This window comes from Portunus trituberculatus, chromosome 40 (genome assembly GCF_017591435.1).
Source record: "Portunus trituberculatus isolate SZX2019 chromosome 40, ASM1759143v1, whole genome shotgun sequence".
NCBI classification, from domain to species: domain Eukaryota; kingdom Metazoa; phylum Arthropoda; class Malacostraca; order Decapoda; family Portunidae; genus Portunus; species Portunus trituberculatus.
Window position 1 is genome coordinate 13,612,604 of NC_059294.1, and position 18,665 is coordinate 13,631,268.

Genomic DNA, 18,665 nt, shown 5'->3' on the forward strand with positions numbered 1-18,665 from the left:
GAGAGAGAGAGAGAGAGAGAGAGAGAGAGAGAGAGAGAGAGAGAGTGTGTGTACAAGGAACAGATCTCCATGTGGTTGGCTGAAGAAAGCAACGTAAAAAGAAAGTAATGGCAATGCGAAATGTGATACGGTGAAAATGAGGCCACGTAGAGGAGGGAAAAAAAATAGTGACTGACCAGACCGCACCGAGAAACAAAGTTAAACACAACACGGGAAAGCCATTACAGGGAGGGTGTGAGAGAGAGCAGGGGTCGGAGGAAAGAGGGAGGGAAGGATGCGCATTAGTGGAGTAAATGGATCAGCAGGCCAGCTGGAGGATGCAAGACTGTGCAGGGCCATGTCGACACTCCAAGCACGAGGCGGCCCTGCTGCTCCTCCGGTGTTGTCTGGCCAGTTTCCTCAGAGCTTGAGCTGAGTCGTGTTTCTCGCCTCACGCGGCACACCGAGCATCTCCAGACTACAAAAAGTCTCGTGAGGCAAAGACAGGTCTTGCGAGGCTTCACTCACGAAGCCCATCACTCCGTCACCACGACCGTCAGCCTTCACTCCTGAACGACTCGCGGCCGTCGACCCCAGACCTTATCACTACATTTTGACGTCACTCAGCGTCCCGTCATTCAGGTTGGCTGGTTTAGCTCAGGAATGCTAAGTGATCCACGCATAGAACTAAGTCACACATTGGCTGCTCCAACATGTGTTCTCTGAAGCCGGCGTGCCCTACGGTCCTTGAAAACAAGTTTACTATGATATCATCGCTCTAAATGGATACGCATCTACCTCAGGGAACAAAATCTAATAATCTAGGTATCAAACTGACTAAAAAATCAATAAAGTTATTCCTCGTGCCTACAGTATCAGCTGCGTGTGTGACGGCACCACACCACCTGGCCAGGCACAGGTACAGGTGGATCTTTCTCAGGTAGGACAGGATGAACCGTCTTACGTGACCAGCCAGGAAGAGTGACGTCACCACCTGCCTTACCACACCACACCCATACCCTGCAGGGCCAAGCCGCCGAGACAGTCGGGCGTCCGACGCACCGGACAGGCTGCACACCCGCTGCTGAAGGGACCACAAGTGAGGAGAGAAGCTAAGATCTGGCTATCATTTAACTGAAGTGAAAAGTTAGGCAGAATTAAACACACAAACAAATAGACATACACACACACACACACACACACACACACACCGCGTAGTGTAGTGATTAGCACGCTCGACTCACAATCGAGAGGGCCGGGTTCGAGTCCCAGGGAAGCGGCGAGGCAAATGGGCAAGCCTGCTAATGTGTGGTCCCTGTTCACCTAGCAGTAAATAGGTACGGGATGTAACTCGAGGGGTTGTGGCCTCGATTTCCCGGTGTGTGGAATGTGTTGTGGTCTCAGTCCTACCCGAAGATCGGTCTATGAGCTCTGAGCTCGCTCCGTAATGGGGAACACTGGCTGGATGACCAGCAGGCGACCGAGGTGAATTACACGCACACACACACACACACAGGTTCATATCCGTCCACGGCCACGCTGTGGAGGCACACCCTCGGTGCCGCCCAGTGAGTACCCCGATCCGTTCCTCGCGGCGGAGGTGGAGGAGGATGTTCCAGGCACGCGGTGCTTCCAGTGTGCCAGGGCGTAGCAGGGGGGAGGGTCACACCTGCACCACCGCCTGCTGCCACCACAAGGTTTTCATCTCGCTTAAGGAGGGTTAAGTTGATTTCCTTTTTTTGCTCCAGAGCCGAACAACGCCTCGAGGCAGCGAGCAGCGCGCCTGCCCTGCTCTCAACTTCCTTATTAGAATCGGCGAGAAAAACATCCTTGAAATTGGGACGATGATCCGGGGTAATCGTTCCCAACATTGCCGTATTGAGCAGAATAACGACAATAACCGTGAAATCGTCATTAGTACAGCCCCGAACTTCAGTGCCTGTCTTCCCGCACTATAGGCGCAGGACACAACTGAACACACACACACACACACACACACACACACACACACACACACACACACACACACACACACACACACACACACACACACACTTCTTCCTCCTTCAGCTCTTCCACAGCCTCCTACAGTCAGTCGTCCTTACCTTCTGTCCTCAGTCCCACCGCCCCCACTGTCCACCCACTCGCAGCAAACCGATTACAGCCTTACATGCACATGCCAGTCAATAAAGCCACCCGCCAGTTAATGTATCCACAACTTTTCTTACGACGAGAAAATTAATGTGGTGGAAAGTAAAGACTCAAACAGGAAAGGGGAGGTGGTGTGGACTAAGAGGATTATGGCCGAATAAACCTTGGCCATGGCGACGCTTCGGGGGTTGAGGACAGAACCAGCTCTCAATAATCGTACATATCTGAATTCAAAAGAACGGAAATGTTTTTTTCTTTATTTTTTTAATCTACTGATAAATAGTAACAGGAGGAGGAGGAGGAGGAGGAGGAGGAGGAGGAGGAGGAGGAGGAGGAGGAGGAGGAGGAGGAGGAGGAGGAGGAGGAGGAGGACGTGGAGGAGGATGAGGACGTGGAGGATGAGGACGTGGAGGAGGAGGCCGTGGAGGAGGAAGAAGAGAACCTTGAGGAGGAGTTGCAAGGTAATACCAATATCCCTCCAATAATGAAGACACAAGCAGTCACCTCGCCTCCATTTGCAAACAGGTACACCATTTCGCGATCCAGGTACCTTGGGATCAGAAGGCACGGAGAAGGGAGAAATGGAAATGTTTCTTTTCTTACTTTCGCCTCTTTCACTCTTAAAAAAAATAAATAATAACATCTCCAGACGACCAAGATGACAACCACCACCACCACTATTACTTCTACTACTACTACTACTATCTTACCCTGTCAACACTGATATAACTCTCCCTGCTTACACGCCCTTAATCCAACCCCTCGAGTACATAAACACCTAAAGGTACACACTGGATAACGCAAACCTACACAGTGTAACGCCCGCACACCCTTGCCTTGTGTTGTGTTGCACCTCACGCTCACTAAATCCAGCGCCAACACATCATAGCCACCAAAGTTGTTAATTACGAGCCAATAGACTGATTAGGAACTCTGATTGACGTGTTTTTTTTTTTAACGTGTTCATTAACTTTTCACACATACACACACACATACACACACACACACACACACACACACACACACACACACACACACACACACATATACACACACCTAACCTTATCACATCAACACCTCCCACACCCGCCTTCACAGTCACCCCCAACGCTCCCCTTTCTCCCACCCACACCCTCACTCACCTCGCTATCCCTCACCAACACCTGCTCTGAGCCTCACGTCACTCACCACCACTACCTCCCTTTCTCAAACTAAAAAAAAAGTCACATTAAAACAGCCAATTATCTTAAATGTATTGTAACATTTGGATTAATACTATTTATCGCTTCCGCTTGGAATGTAACACTTACCTCTTGACTATTTCAGTGCATTGACTCGGCTATTTCTAACAGGAGGTGTATCGGAGTTTTCACGCTTTTTTTTTCTTATTATTCTAGTTTAAAGAGAATCCTACGTCATTAATAATAGAAAAAAAAAGTATCGCTGAGCTCACTTATTATCTCTGCGGCATTTGAAAACAATCCTGATGAAAGCCGAGAGTCTGTTAATATATGAGCCTTGATTTGTATTCAGTTCTCTTCGTTGCTTATGTAAGAATTCAATGTCCTTGGGCAGAATATATCTGTCACCATCGTTATTACATCAACCCTTCTTATCCTATCCTCTGTTCTCCCTACGTCGCCCTCCTAAGACCAGGTGTGTCACGTCCTAAGTGCCAAAACGTGCCAGAACAATACCCATCCCTAGAGGCACCCGGCACTGACACACGAAGGTTACAGCATGACAACACTCACTGAATCAGGTGGCGGGCGGAAGTGCCGACTCTCGCTTACCTGATGGATAAAAAAAAAAAAAAACAGAATATTAGATAAAGGTTAACTTGAATGGACAGTGGGTTAGTGTCAGGTGTGAGGTGATGGACAGGTATGGTGTGGCTACCTACTACATATACACATAAATCTACGTAAACAGACTAGTGTTGTACAGAATAATAATAATGTAGACTGTGGTGAAGAATAAAAAAAAAAAGGAATATGGCACAGAATATTAATTAACAATTACACAAAAGGATGAAAAAAAAAATCATATAAAGAAATAAAGAACCATCAAAGGACACACACATTTACAAAAACTTTAGGGAACATATAATTATGACCATGAAATCTGTACAGAAAAAAAAATAAATAAATCCCTACTGGAAAGAAAACTGAACTACCACAAACAAACATTCACGAAGGACAGAACCATTTGCATACAATTTTGGATACGATAAACACACAAGGAAAAGCATACGAGAAAAAAAAAGAGAAAAGAAATCTGAACTTCAACAAGGAAGACCCATCGCACAACTGGGGAACAAGAGACAATTTACTTCAACTTTTGGAAACCCGAAGATAGAAAAAAAAAGTGAAAAAAAAGCAAACAAGGTGATGCGGAAGGAGGAGGTGCAGCGAGGTCACGAGCCTATGAGGAGGAGGAGGAGCAGGAGGAGGAGGAGGAGGAGGAGGAGGAGGAGGAGGAGGAGGAGGAGGAGGAGGAGGAGGAGGAGGAGGGGTGTCACGGGACCTTGATGGGGGGTTGGGTAGAGCCTGGCACAACTGTACACCACCCACACCACGCCTTACTGACCTGACCGAGCTGCTCTTATCACCACACACACTCAAACACACACACACACACACACACACACACACACACACACACACACACACACACACACACACACACACACACACACACACACACACACACACACACTACCAACCAAGTATGATTTAATTCATCAATTTAAATTTCGAGAGAGAGAGAGAGAGAGAGAGAGAGAGAGAGAGAGAGAGAGAGAGAGAGAGAGAGAGAGAGAGAGAGAGAGAGAGAGAGAGAGAGAGAGAGAGAGAGAGAGAGAGAGAGAGAGAGAGAGAGAGAGAGAGACACGAGGCCGGATTCACTATAGACACTTCGATACACGACCCTGCCGCTGCCCTCTCTCTCTCTTTACCCCCCCTATCCTTTCACCCCCTGCCGGCATTCCAACGTGCCCCTGCATCTGTGATGAAGAGCGCGCCTGCATCACTGTCCTGGCGGCGGCGTGAGAGGGGGTCGTTGGGGGGATGGGGGGAATAGAGAAGGTTGTGGAAGGGGGAATGAAGAATGTTATAGAGGGAAGAGGTGGGCGGGGAGATGTGTTGCCATGTGTGTGTGTGTGTGTGTGTGTGTGTGTGTGTGTGTGTGTGTGTGTGTGTGTGTGTGTGTGTGTGTGTGTGTGTGTGTGTGTGTGTGTGTGTGTGTGGATACCGTGGGACTCTTTCATAATCGCTCCATATTTCTAATTTAAGAGAATGCGTCTCTCTCTCCGTCGTGGCTCACTTGTTACAAAACTCGTGCCTGATCTTGTTTACTACTTCACTAGCCGCCCCCACGCGTGCTTCCACCTCACTTCACACTCTTGACCTCCTCCTCCTCCTCCTCTTTCTCCTTCCCCCACTTGCACGCCCAATACACCTCCTCCACACTTCCCACATTTCAACGAGCTACTCCATACGGCCTTTACTCCGCCCTCCACTTCTCTACCTATGCATAAACCTTCCACGCCCTTCTTGGCTACACACTTCCCATTCACCTGTGCTGAGTAAATCTATACCTTATCCATGCACATACACTTTTTTTTTCTGTCTCTCTCTTAAACACTCTCAAGCAATCACCCTCTTCCTCTTCCTCCTCCTACGTGTCCTTTACGTTCTAAGGTTAAAGTGGAATCATGATTTCGTTTCTCCATCTTATTATTAAAAACTTTCCCACTTATATTTTTTTTAGCTTGTTTCTTATTGTTGTTTTTTTCACTTTGTAATTTACTATTTTTTTTTATCTTCGTGTTCTATTTCTTAATCTTCCAACACTGCTTTCCTAATTTACTTTTTCATTTTTTTTTTTTACTTTTCTTTTTCAAACGCTGCAAGGACTTAAGCACCTTTTACGAGATTAGCATCAGGACACTTCCACGACTAAAATGGCCAAACACCTTCAGGTCTCCTGAACAAACTTTCAAGAGTAACAATTAAGCTTCTCTTTTCACACTTTTTTCTAACCTGAGAGAGAGAGAGAGAGAGAGAGAGAGAGAGAGAGAGAGAGAGAGAGAGAGAGAGAGAGAGAGAGAGAGAGAGAGAGAGAGAGAGAGAGAGAGAGAGAGAGAGAGAGAGAGAGAGAGAGAGAGAGAGAGAGAGAGAGAGAGAGAGAGAGAGAGAGAGCACAAACGAATCGTATTTACAGACAAACGCTCCTCTTATGCAACAGCTTGATACCACTAATGAAAAACTCTGCTTGTTCTGTACACGCCACGCCACGCCCTGCTGTGTCCTTCCCTTGCCTTGCGCGGGTGGAGGAGGAGGAGGAGGAGGAGGAGGAGGAGGAGGAGGAGGAGGAGGAGGAGGAGGAGGAGGAGGAAGGAGTACTAAGGGTTGTTGGGGACAGTGCTTCGAAGGGCAGAGGGGAAATTACGACACGAGGAGGGCTGAGGTTAAGAGATGGGATTATGGACACTGAAAGAAACGGTGTCCACTTTGTCACGTATGGTCCCAGTTAAGCCTCAGTCAAGTCTACCTCTCTTCTCTTCCTCGGCAGGGTGTGGCTATCAAGGGGGTGCTGGGATGGAGGAAGGGATGTAAAGTATAGTAAAAGCAGCTATAGACGACTTGCAGTTCATATTTTACTGATATGTGTAGCCTTGGGAAAAATTTGGTGGTGGTGGTGGTGGTGGTGGTCTAAGCTAACCGTGGGATTCTAGACAAAACCGCAATGACGAGGGAGGATTATTATGGTGTGTTTGTGTAATGAGTGAGGCTGTGGGGAAGTAGTGGCCGTGGTGGTGATGACCGTGGTGGCGGCGGTGGTGGTGGTGGTGGTCACGATGATTCTATGAAACCTTTTGTCTCTTCCTTTGCTCTCAAGTTTTCGTTCACATAGTCTATTTGTTAATTTTTTTTATTTGAAATGGTTACTGACTAAATGATTTCAACAAAGAAAAAGAAGGAGAAAAGAAGAAAAAGGAGAGAAGAAGAAGAAGAAGAAGAAGAAGAAGAAGAAGAAGAAGAAGAAGAAGAAGAAGAAGAAGAAGAAGAAGAAGAAGAAGAAGAAGAAGAAGAAGAAGAAGAAGAAGAAGAAGAAGAAGAAGAAGAAGAAGAAGAAGAAGAAGAAGAAGAAGAAGAAGAAGAAGAAGAAGAAGAAGAAGAAGAAGAAGAAGAAGAAGAAGAAGAAGAAGAAGAAGAAGAAGAAGAAGAAGAAGAAGAAGAAGAAGAAGAAGAAGAAGAAGAAAAGAAAATAAATGAATACATAAAGAAAGCAAAGAAAGAAGAAAGGACACACTAATATCCACACATTTCAAGAACAGAAGAAGAAGAAGAAGAAGAAGAAGAAGAAAGAAGAAAGAAGAAGAAGAAGAAGAAGAAGAGCACTTAGTTAACCCCAGTTATGATCCGTGCCCTTCGCTATCTCTTCCTCCTTCCTCCCTTCATCTCCTCATTCACTCACTCTCTCACTCACTCCTTTCCTTCCTACCCTCCCCTCCATCCCAGCCCCCCTCTCATCCGCTACTCCACTCTCAGTTCACATACAACATCTGGGAAGCTAAAAATACCCACACTTTAATAAGCGCCCACCGCCATCACCACCCACACTGCAGCCCTGTCCCTTCCCCACCCACCAGCATCACCACCCAGACACTACTACATCCTTCCCTCCCTCTCCCTTCCGCCCCACCCACCACGCAGCATCCCTCAACCCTTCCTCATCTGTGCCCAACAATCCAGACATCAATTATTTGGCAGAGAGAGAGAGAGAGAGAGAGAGAGAGAGAGAGAGAGAGAGAGAGAGAGAGAGAGAGAGAGAGAGAGAGAGAGAGAGAGAGAGAGAGAGAGAGAGAGAGAGAGAGAGAGAGAGAGAGAGAGAGAGAGAGAGAGAGAGAGAGAGAGGATTGGGCAAGTGTCATGTTGGGAAATAACGGGAGGGGAAAAAGAGGATATTGTGAAATGTAAACAAGCGTGACAAGATTTACGTGGAAGAAATAATTCGCTTTGGGGAAAATGATGACTTGTTGCAATTTATTTATTTTTATCCCTATTCCAGTAACTTCCTGTCTTTTCTCTAGCTAGATTCATGTTTATTTGAATGCAATTAATGTAAACACACACACACACACACACACACACACACACACACACACACACACACACAAATCTTAGGTCGAACACTGAATACTTGACCAACTGACTGAATATCGAAGTAACAAAAGGGAGGACAAAATCTTTATATATCAACAACACTTTCTTATAATGACCACCACGACTTGTTTGTGCCACCGCGACCAGAGCTCCACACCTCGAGGCAGTAGCAAGTCATGAATAGTGTAAAGAAGTGTTCTCTATCATCTGTTTGTTTGACGTCACGCAGCCGTCACTCGCCATACCAAACGCCTTGACGAGGACGAGGCGGTGCTTGGCAAGTGGCGGGTCTTGACGTGCTGCAGCGAGGGATGTAATTCATGAGGAACACACGACTTTCGGAGTTGCCATGAAATATAACACCACACCACTGCAGCTGCCCCGTCACATCCGGCAAAACGGTCCAAGGAAAATGTCAGAAGCGGCACACTGGGAGGCAAGCAAGGCGAGGTCACCACACACACACACACACACACACACACACACACACACACACACACACACACACACACCAAGCCACGTTACAGTCTTGCAATCATGAGATCTTGCTGTTTGCTGTCAAGTGTGTGTGTGTGTGTGTGTGTGTGTGTGTGTGTGTGTGTGTGTGTGTGTGTGTGTGTGTGTGTGTGTGTGTGTGTGTGTGTGTGTGTGTGTGTGTGTGTGTGTGTGTGTGTTGGATCACTAGGCATAATTCACTGTTACTTCTCCAGACCCCCATGGTTCTTCTTCGGCCTTAATGAAGCGATGTGATGCAGATTTCGAGCATAATTTCAAGAGGCACCACTGACAGCACACTGACTGATCGAAGTAACTTTATATCTGCTCCGTAAAATCCTCTGGGGTTAACTCCATAAAATAATAAGTCTTATACTGTTACTACCCAAATGATCAAATATTATGCGGGTATATGGTAAGCTGCTTGAGTTCATCTTCCTAAATCTATTATCGTCTGTAGTGAAACTCTACCTTCCCTCCTTTCTCTTTCCTGCCCTCTCTTATTTCGCCCTCTTTCTCTCTCCTTGTTTCTCCTGGTCCAATCAGATGGACTCATGGAATGCTACGAGGTGTTCTACTTAACGGAGAGAAACCATCTTGCTCCGTCCTCGCGTGAGACGAGAAGCTGCGCGTGTCTATCGCCCTTGTATCATGCCGTCCACGTGTGGCCAGACAGGTAAGCTATCAGCCTCGGCCACCTTGCCTTCAGGGCCCGCGAGCGAACTCCTGCAACACACACACACACACACACACACACACACACACACACACACACACACACACACACACACACACACACACTCCACCCTTCAAACCATGACTCATACACAAGAGGAAGACAGACGAGCGAAGACCGGACGAGAACAGAAATATAAATGAACATAAGGAATTCATCAGACGCAAATAAGTTAACACGTGAAGAGCGGAGCACCAAAGGCAAGACAATCAAACAGCCTACATGAAGATAATAATAATAAGGGGCTCAAGCCGTCAAAAAGTGCATTTCTCAGCTTGTCGTCGTCTCAGTGCTGGGTGCCGGCTGGCCTTCGCTTGGTATGACAGACGGAGGAGCAGTGACGTCAGGGAAGAACATTTCAGCGACACCTGAGACATGTCAATTACTGAACCTCACCTGTACTGCTATGAGGCACTTGAGGTCAGGAGGAGGAGGAGGAGGAGGAGGAGGAGGAGGAGGAGGAGGAGGAGGAGGAGGAGGAGGAGGAGGAGGAGGAGGAGGAGGAGGAGGAGGAGGAGGAGGAGGAGGACAAAAGATCAAACAGCAGCAGACTTTTTAGCTCTTACGATGCTATCTGTATAAAGTGAGAGGCGAGGAGGAGGAGGAGGAGGAGGAGGAGGAGGAGGAGGAGGAGGAGGAGGAGGGGCACAAAGATCAAACACTAGCAGACTTTTTGGTTCTAACGGTGCTGTCTATATAATCTAAAGTGAGAGGAGGAGGAGGAGGAGAAGTATAAAAGGGACTATCGATGAAGAAAATGGTTGGCGGCAGGAATTAGGGGCAAGCAGAAGGGAGGGAGGGAATGGGTGGAGGGAAAGGTGGGCGTGTGGGTGGCGCCGCCCAGCCCCGAGGGAAACACTGCTGCCGATACTTGGAACAAGGAATGCGAGGCAGGTCACCCAGCACCCAACATCTGCCTGTCCCCACACTCATCTCACCCATACTCACTCCACACACACCCCTGCATACACAGCTATCATCCCTCAGTCCATGTATTTAACTCTCACCTTTTCTTTCTACTTCGACTACATTCAGTAGCAGTGGTCGCCCCTCACCCTAACTCCCCAATGCCTAGCAAGTCAACCAGACCTTTATGTTGCATTGTGGTGCGTTTGGGGGAAGAACAGTGTAGTTGGTAATGTTTCCTCCTTAATATTCTCCTATTAACACGGTTTTACTTCTAACTTCTGTCTTTCTCTGTCTGTTGGTTCCTTGAAAATCCTTCTATATTAACACACAGACACGCACCTCTCTCCTCGTCCCTGTTTGTCTGCCTGTCTCTCTCCTTCTCTCTCTGCTTGTTTGTTTCTCTGTGCCTGCGTGTGTGTGCAATCTGTTCTATATCACAGCTGCACATTCCTGGCCCACCCCGTCCCTCCACCCACCAAGGACATGCCCCTCAAGTCCCATCGTGCATGCCCCAGTCAATGTCCCCTTCACCTGACCCTCCCTTCCCCTTTCATCCCTCCTTAACTCCTTCCTTTCCTCCATAAATTACGTCTCTATTCCCTCCGTAGTTACCTCCTCCTCCTCCTCTTCTTTCCTCCTCCAGAAGCCCCACGACTAATTATATGATAGAGTGTTGTGAGGGAGCCGCCCTTCCACACACTCCCCACCCTGCACACCTTCAGGGTCGGTGTTCCACTAATGGCCTCTGCTACCCTAAAAACCTCTATCCCAAAGGCTACCTCAGGCCACACACACACTCACACACACACACACACACACACACACACACACACACACACACACACACACACACACAATGACTAGCCTGTTCTGGATGGTGATGAAATACTACGGTGTGCATACTGATCCAAAACCCTAATGTTTACTGTGGTGAGATGATGGAAATCCTAAAAAAAAAAAAGGCGTTCGTGTTTGATGTAGCGACATACCTACTTCAGTCCTATAGATGTGAGGAATGCGGAAGGAATAGATAAGAGGAATGTGTGATGTAGAAGAGGAGGAAGAGGGGGAGGAGGAGGAAGTGCAAATGTAGCATGGTACGTGTGTTAGTCTGAAGACTTGTGAAGCACAGAGGGTGATACAAGGGTCGAGGTTCACGCCCCGTCTGCGCTACACGCCTGAGGGATTTGTGTTATCCGGACGGTCACTTCCCGGCTCGCCTTATCTGGCCAACATGCCCTCCTCGCGCCCTGTGAATGAAGTTACGTCTGCTGGTGCTCCGCCCATCACGCATCTCCCTCGGCGCGGCTCCCGTCTCCTCCCCTGTGTTCATTTGCCAGCATAGAGACATGACGTGGTGTGGCCCTCAGCCCGGCAGCCGCGTCAAGATAACCATCTGTGTGACGCTGATACTGTTTTGGTTGACTCCCTAAACACAGCCTCGAGGGGTAACATTAAACACCCTCCCGCCTCAGATGATGACTTGTGTTTAAAACTGACCCAGAACACATGCTTGACCTTGTCCCGCTACACATTACACTCGTCCCCTCCCTCCCTCCTTCCCACCCTGCCGCCGCCTCTCCGTCACCCTTCACGTCACATCCTCGGCGCCTCCTGCCGTCGCCTTGCCATATATAAACTAAACAACACAAACTGACCTGACCCACATAGAAGATGTAGTAAGCAGAAGGAAAGCCGTCAAGCAACAAACAGACGGTCCAACAGAAGGCCAAGCTAAGACAGGTTTTGGGATCACTGCATTATATTGTTATTTTCACTTTGCATACATTACTGTTACTGTGGTTTGTATGAGAGCTAGGCGAAGGCACGGTGCGAGCATACTTAATTCTACTCCTTTGTCAACAGTCAGGAACACAAAGCATTGCACCAAGGCCGCCGAATGACCCGCGGCGAGTAGTTCTGGGTCCGTGATGGCAATCACCACCGGCCAGGCGTGCTCACAGTACAGATATATATCTACAGCATACCGTGGGCATGCTTTCCAAAACCCGCGTGGCGGCGTGTCCGACCCTGCAGTCGGTGACCTGCGCGGGCAGACAGGACTCTGGCGCGCCTCGCATCGCCTCCCACACTACTCCGCCTCCACCTTCTCTCGAGGATATTGTTAAGCGCCGGGTGACCGCCTTCACGACCTGTCCGTCCTTACACACCTTGCTGCACCACACGAACCACCAGAAAAAGATTCACGACCTTGGTAACATAATAGTCGTCTTCCTTGTGAATATGCAATCGTGTTTTCCTTCATCCCTCTTCACTCTCTCCCATGCATGTAGGCTGCCTTCACAAGCACATGAACACTTGACGGCGCTCTCCCCACATCCAGGACATTAGCCAGCCCTGTTTGACTCGTCACTAGTAGCTCCTTGCAGCCCCTGCCGCGCCTCCAAACCGGCTGACCTACACAACCTTATCTGCCAACCTGACCCTTCCTTCCTCGCCCAGGACCGGTCGGGGTTGCTTGGGAAGTGTTAGTCAGGCCTGAAAATATAACAGCGGATGCCCAATCAGCCACCAAGGAGGCATACCACCTCGCCCTCCCACCTCCCACAGCCTTGCCAAGACGTGTGCCAGGAACGAAGCCTGCACACCTGCAGGGGTTATCTCGTATACTCCAGCTCTATTTAACATTTCCAGTTTTCAAAACCAGCTGACAAATGAAGCCGTGGCAGCTTTATGTTTACATGATGAGAGGAGGAGGCTGAGGGCATGAAGGAGAGAAGCCTTTACTGCCTTATCTTTTTGTGTATCTCTGTCCGGTACGCAGGGCAGGGCGGGGTGCAACTCCCACCTGCACCCGAGACATTCAGGCCACTGATTCAGACGCCACACTCCCGCACATGCTAGCCCACGTGGATAAACACACACACACACACACACACACACACACACACACACACACACACACACACACACACACACACACACACACATTTTTAAGTGATTAATATTTTTTTCTATCTGCTATACCTCTCTTGTCTAAAAAACATGTCCAGGTTCTCCCGCGGGCAAGCTGAGGTGCAGGAGGGGAGAGGAGCGGCACACCACCCATGGGGCCCCAAGAACTGGTCGGCGGCAGTAACACGAGCCTTGGACACTGCGGGACTGTCCGTCACCGCCGCTCCCACACCGGACTCGCGGGCGGCAGTACGTATGCAGACCAACGGCCGAAGCAGGAACACCAACCGGACCCGCTGCCGCTGAGTATTGATCTGGGCTTCACACCAGCAGCCTTTGGTCTTAATAACTAGACATGTGCACACACAAAGACCACAGTGAGTGATGGGGCAGCCCAGCCAGGCCCAACACACACACACACACACACACACACACACACACACACACACACACACACACACACGGTAGCTCAGTGGTTAGAGCGCTGGCTTCACAAGCTAGAGGACCGGGGTTCGATTCCCCGGCCGGGTGGAGATATTTGGGTGTGTCTCCTTTCACGTGTAGCCCCTGTTCACCTAGCAGTGAGTAGGTACGGGATGTAAATCGAGGAGTTGTGATCTTGTTGTCCCGGTGTGTGGTCTGTGCCTGGTCTCAGGCCTATCCGAAGATCGGAAATAATGAGCTTTGAGCTCGTTCCGTAGGGTAACGTCTGGCTGTCTCGTCAGAGACTGCAGCAGATCAAACAGTGAAACACACACACACACACACACACCGCGTATTGTAGTGGTTAGCACGCTCGACTCACAATCGAGAGGCTCGGGTTCGAGTCCCGGTAAGTGGCGAAGCAAATGGGCAAGCCTCTTAATGTGTGGCCCCTGTTCACCTAGCAGTAAATAGGTACGGGATGTAACTCGAGGGGTTGTGGCCTCGCTTTCCCGGTGTGTGTTGTGTGTTGATGTGGTCTCAGTCCTACCCGAAGATCGGTCTATGAGCTCTGAGCTCACTCCGTAATGAGGAAGACTGGCAGGGTGACCAGCAGGCGACCGAGGTGAATTACACACACACACACACACACACACACACACACACACACACACACACAACTATAACCACCAATACAATCTCTCTCTCTCTCTCTCTCTCTCTCTCTCTCTCTCTCTCTCTCTCTCTCGTGCTGCACGCGGGACACGGCTCATCACACCCTGACACCGCTAATGGGTCGCTGCAATGCTTGAAGCCGCTCAAGCTCAGCCACTTCTGCGGTTGCAGATGGTCACGCTTGCACAGGCACATACACGGCTTGCCTGCACTCACTGCAAACACACGTAACCTTGACATCCCAGACCGTCCTTGCGTCTTGTCTTGAGCTCATGAGGGAAGCCATGCGCGGCCGTGGCCACTTGCGGTCATGCTGAGGGTTGTGAACATGCTATCCAATCTCTACCTTTTGTCTACCTGCTACCTGTCCACGTGTCCCTCCAGCCAGCCCAGCCTTCGTTATTCCATTGACGTCCATACAATAATTGTCGCTGTACTTTTGTTCCTCATGCACTTTTGTTGTATCAGTGTTTTACCTTTCCGATTGTTTTGTTCCATTGTCCCTTTCCTTCTCGCAACAATGCCCCTGTTCTCCCATGCAGCACCACACCCAGGGCCTGTCTCCCGTGTCACTTGGGATGAGGTATAGGGTGACCGAGAAGGGCAACTTGGGATCTACGGGTGAGGGTTGAGGGGGGAAGAGGTCATCTCCAGGTAAACCTCATCTGCATAGCTGCTTCTTCCTTCCTCCTCTTCACTCCACCTGCCCCTTCCCTTTACCCTCTATGTTCATTCCTTCTCTCTAACCCATCTTTACTTCCTTCTTCCTTCTGTTCTCTCACTTTATCTGATTCTTCCTCTTCCTCTCCATCACACCTGTCTCTCCTGCTCTGTATTCCCCGTCATCTTCCCTCCTCACTTTGTCTTTTCTCATCCGCTCTACACGAGTTTCTATCTCTTCCCTCTATTACCTCGCTCGCTCTCCTTCACTTCCTTCTCCAGTATGTCTTCACCTCACACGTCACACTGCCTTTGCTTGCCTGACGCTAATATGCTTTCACTTTCAATGCTTCTCAAGTTTTTACTAAGGTTCACATGACCTGGTTGCCGTGGCGCAGTAATGTCGATCAATCAATATTCATGCTATTTGATTACTGACAAGGTTCTATTTCCGTTCCCTTCCTTATCACATCATCTCTCTTCTCTTCTCTTTTTTTTTCCAGTATGTGCCAAATCGCTTCTCCTTTCCTTTAAATCTTTATTCTCCGTCAATCAATCGATCAAATTCTATTACTCTTTTAATTACTTATATATATTCGGACACTTCCCCTCACTTGCTATCAAATCTCCATTCTTCTTCCCTTTTCATTTTGCCCTACATCATATTTTTCTACTCGTCAGTCAATCAGTCAGTCTCTTATTATATTTTTCAATCTCTTACCTGCATTTCTCTTCGCTTCCTATCTCACCTTCCCGCTTCCCTTTCCTTTCCCTCAGTCCTAGATCACATTTCCCTGTCCGTCAATCAATCAGTCAGTTATTACATCTTTTAATCATATTCTTGCCTTTCTCTTCGCTTCCTATCACATCTTCCCACTTCTCTCCCCTTCCCTTTGTCCTAGATTCACCCTTCCTTTCCTTCACATCCTTCCTGGCTTCTCCCGTCCTCTCCTCTTCCCCAGCTTCGCACCACCTCCACCTCCACCTCCACCTCCTCCTCCTCCTCCCCCTCTTTCTCCGTTCCTCAAAAAAGTGGTCCGGACTAGAATCCTATCAACTTTCAAAGCGGATTTCTCATTTCCAGCGAAATTCTTAATAGGGTCGAGAGTGAGCGCTTTATAGGGCGTGACCTCCCAAGGCTTTAGGGTGAACGGGGCGGGTGGCAGGCCTATTATTGTGGAGGCTTATTACTTTTATTATCTATTATTAATATCATTATTATGTTTCTGTTACTTTCGTCTATTTACTTTTGCCAGACTGGTTTGTACGGGTTGACTGAGAGTTTTATAGATAGCAAGTACTAGTTACCACACACACACACACACACACACACACACACACACACACACACACACACACACACACACACACACACCTTCCCCATGATCACGTTTTAACGGTATTACCCTCACTTTACCTTTCCCTCTTGTTATTATCTTATCACCTTTTCCCCACCGACTCCCCATCCACAAAGAGCAAGAGCGAGAGCGAGAGACAGAGACAGAGACAGAGAGAGAGAGAGAGAGAGAGAGAGAGAGAGAGAGAGAGAGAGAGAGAGCACAAAAGTCGACTAAGCGTGGGAATACGTACACACAAACAATACATCAGCTCATCTTACAACAACTTCATGCCTATTTTTTCACCCCGGGCCGCTTGAAACAATACACCAGCATTACCCTGACGGTGCCGCCCCCATGCACCACAACGGGACAGTGACTCGTGACCCTGCTTGTGTCCCTGGCGGTGGGCACGACGGGCGAAGAAGTGGCAAGGAGGTGAAGGAGGAAGAATGGAAGAACAGGAGGAGGAGGAGGAGGAGGAGGAGGAGGAGGAGGAGGAGGAGGAGCGTACCATATGAGGAAGCAGGTAGGTGATGTAACGTTGACATTACCGAAGTAGGATTTAATCTTTTATACAAGGCGAGGAGGAGGAGGAGGAGGAGGAGGAGGAGGAGGAGGAGGAGGAGGAGGAGGAGGAGGTATCGTGAGGTAAGCTAAATATGCGAACTGGAGAGTGAGGGAGTTCCGCGGTCCCCTCTCCCCTCTTCCTCCTCCTCCTCTTCCTTCCGTAGTCCCCCTGCCGAGCACAGCCCACCTGAAACCCACCGCCCACAGGTGCCCCGGGGAGGGATACGCCGCTCAGCTCCGGGTTACGCAAGGCTCCTCAACTCCCATGTTTGGGTCTCAACAGAGGATGGGGGGCGGGTGGAGAGAGGCTTAGCGTGTGTTGTTTTTACTGTAGTGTTGATGTTAATGTTTGTGTTGGCTTGCGTGTTTTCTGGAGTTGAGTTGTGTGGTGTGTTGTAATGCCGTTTCCGTTCTCTTTGATGTCTTGCGATAATGTTGTAGTCATATCTTCACTCATGAGCTTAGTGAAAAAAAGTTGTTATTGTTTATGTCATCGTGGTTAAAGTGATGTAAAGTGTGTACTGTTTCCTTAAGGCGGTTCTGGCAGCCTGTTGATATTGCGTTGTTCTGCTGATGTCTGTACTGGTGCGTTTCGACACCGTTGTTCTGCAGTAAGTGTCGATGCTTCACCTTCATCACCTCCGCGAATGGGAGGGAGTGGGGGTGCTGAGCTTCTCCCGATATATGATGACCACAACATTCCTGGAAGCTGAGGAACTTGGTTGCCGTCACCCTGACCCTCAACACTTTTGGTCACTTCTTGGCGATCCAAGTACACACTTCTTCCGCCAGACACATTAATGGACCCACAATGTGGACAGATGGGCCGTGAGGCAACCAGGCCTGCTCTTCTCTCCTCCCCCTGCCCTACTCCCAGGCCTTCGATGTCTCAATAGATGAGCGCCGGAGATAGCGACCAGCCCGAGGAGGATGAGGCAATCCCAGCCTGGACCTGCGCCGCCTGCCCGGACCGAAACAAGCACTAGGCTGGGTGGAGGAGGAGCAGACGTCGCCTCTCTGGTGCAATACGGACAGGTTTCAGTGGGAGCTGCCGTCCCCAGCCAGGTGACCTTCGCTGCCGGAGAGAACAGACCAACTCAAAACAATGCCCACAATGCTCTTACGAGACTCAGAGGAATAGTGACGTGTGGAACCCACCGAGATGCACTGGTGGGAATGGGGGAGGCATCATGCCCATCACCCCGGAGGGAGTGGTCGAGAGATGGTGAGAGTGGACGACCCGCAGAGAGAGAGAGAGAGAGAGAGAGAGAGAGAGAGAGAGAGAGAGAGAGAGAGAGAGAGAGAGAGAGAGAGAGAGAGAGAGAGAGGGGGAGGGGGGAGGAGGGTGAGATATCGGTGAGATTGTGGCGAGAGGGAGGATGGATGGCTCTGCGGCGCAAAGGGCCAGGTAGAGGCACTTTTCGGTTTGTTGTGCCGTTCAGAGATGTGTAGTTAGAAAAACCCTCTTAGCAGTGACACAACTGTCCAAAAGTAATTGACTCGTGAGTGACAACGTCAGGGATTTACAGAATGGATATCTATATTCTTTCAGCAAATATCAGCGACCTACATGCATGACTTGAGTGGCTTGTTTGGGCCTTAATCCTTGCCTCACTGCTCACTCGGACCACCGCCAGATGCAGG

The 18,665-nt window shown here is 49.1% G+C and overlaps 1 protein-coding gene across 11 annotated transcripts in view; it reads right to left on the bottom strand.

Moving 5' to 3' along the window:
- Positions 1 to 18,665, bottom strand: part of LOC123515992 — a 106,346-nt gene that overhangs the window by 40,343 nt on the left and 47,338 nt on the right. For 9 of the 11 annotated variants that reach the window (XR_006678042.1, XR_006678041.1, XM_045274957.1 and 6 more), the window contains one exon: positions 3,885 to 3,923. The exons of the other annotated variants lie outside the window; for them this stretch is intronic. Coding sequence is in view for 7 of the 9 variants with exons in the window: in XM_045274957.1 (XP_045130892.1) it covers positions 3,885 to 3,923 (39 nt within the window). In the remaining 2 variants the exon portion in view is untranslated. The remainder of the gene's footprint in view (positions 1 to 3,884; positions 3,924 to 18,665) is intronic. 11 annotated transcript variants of the gene reach the window in all.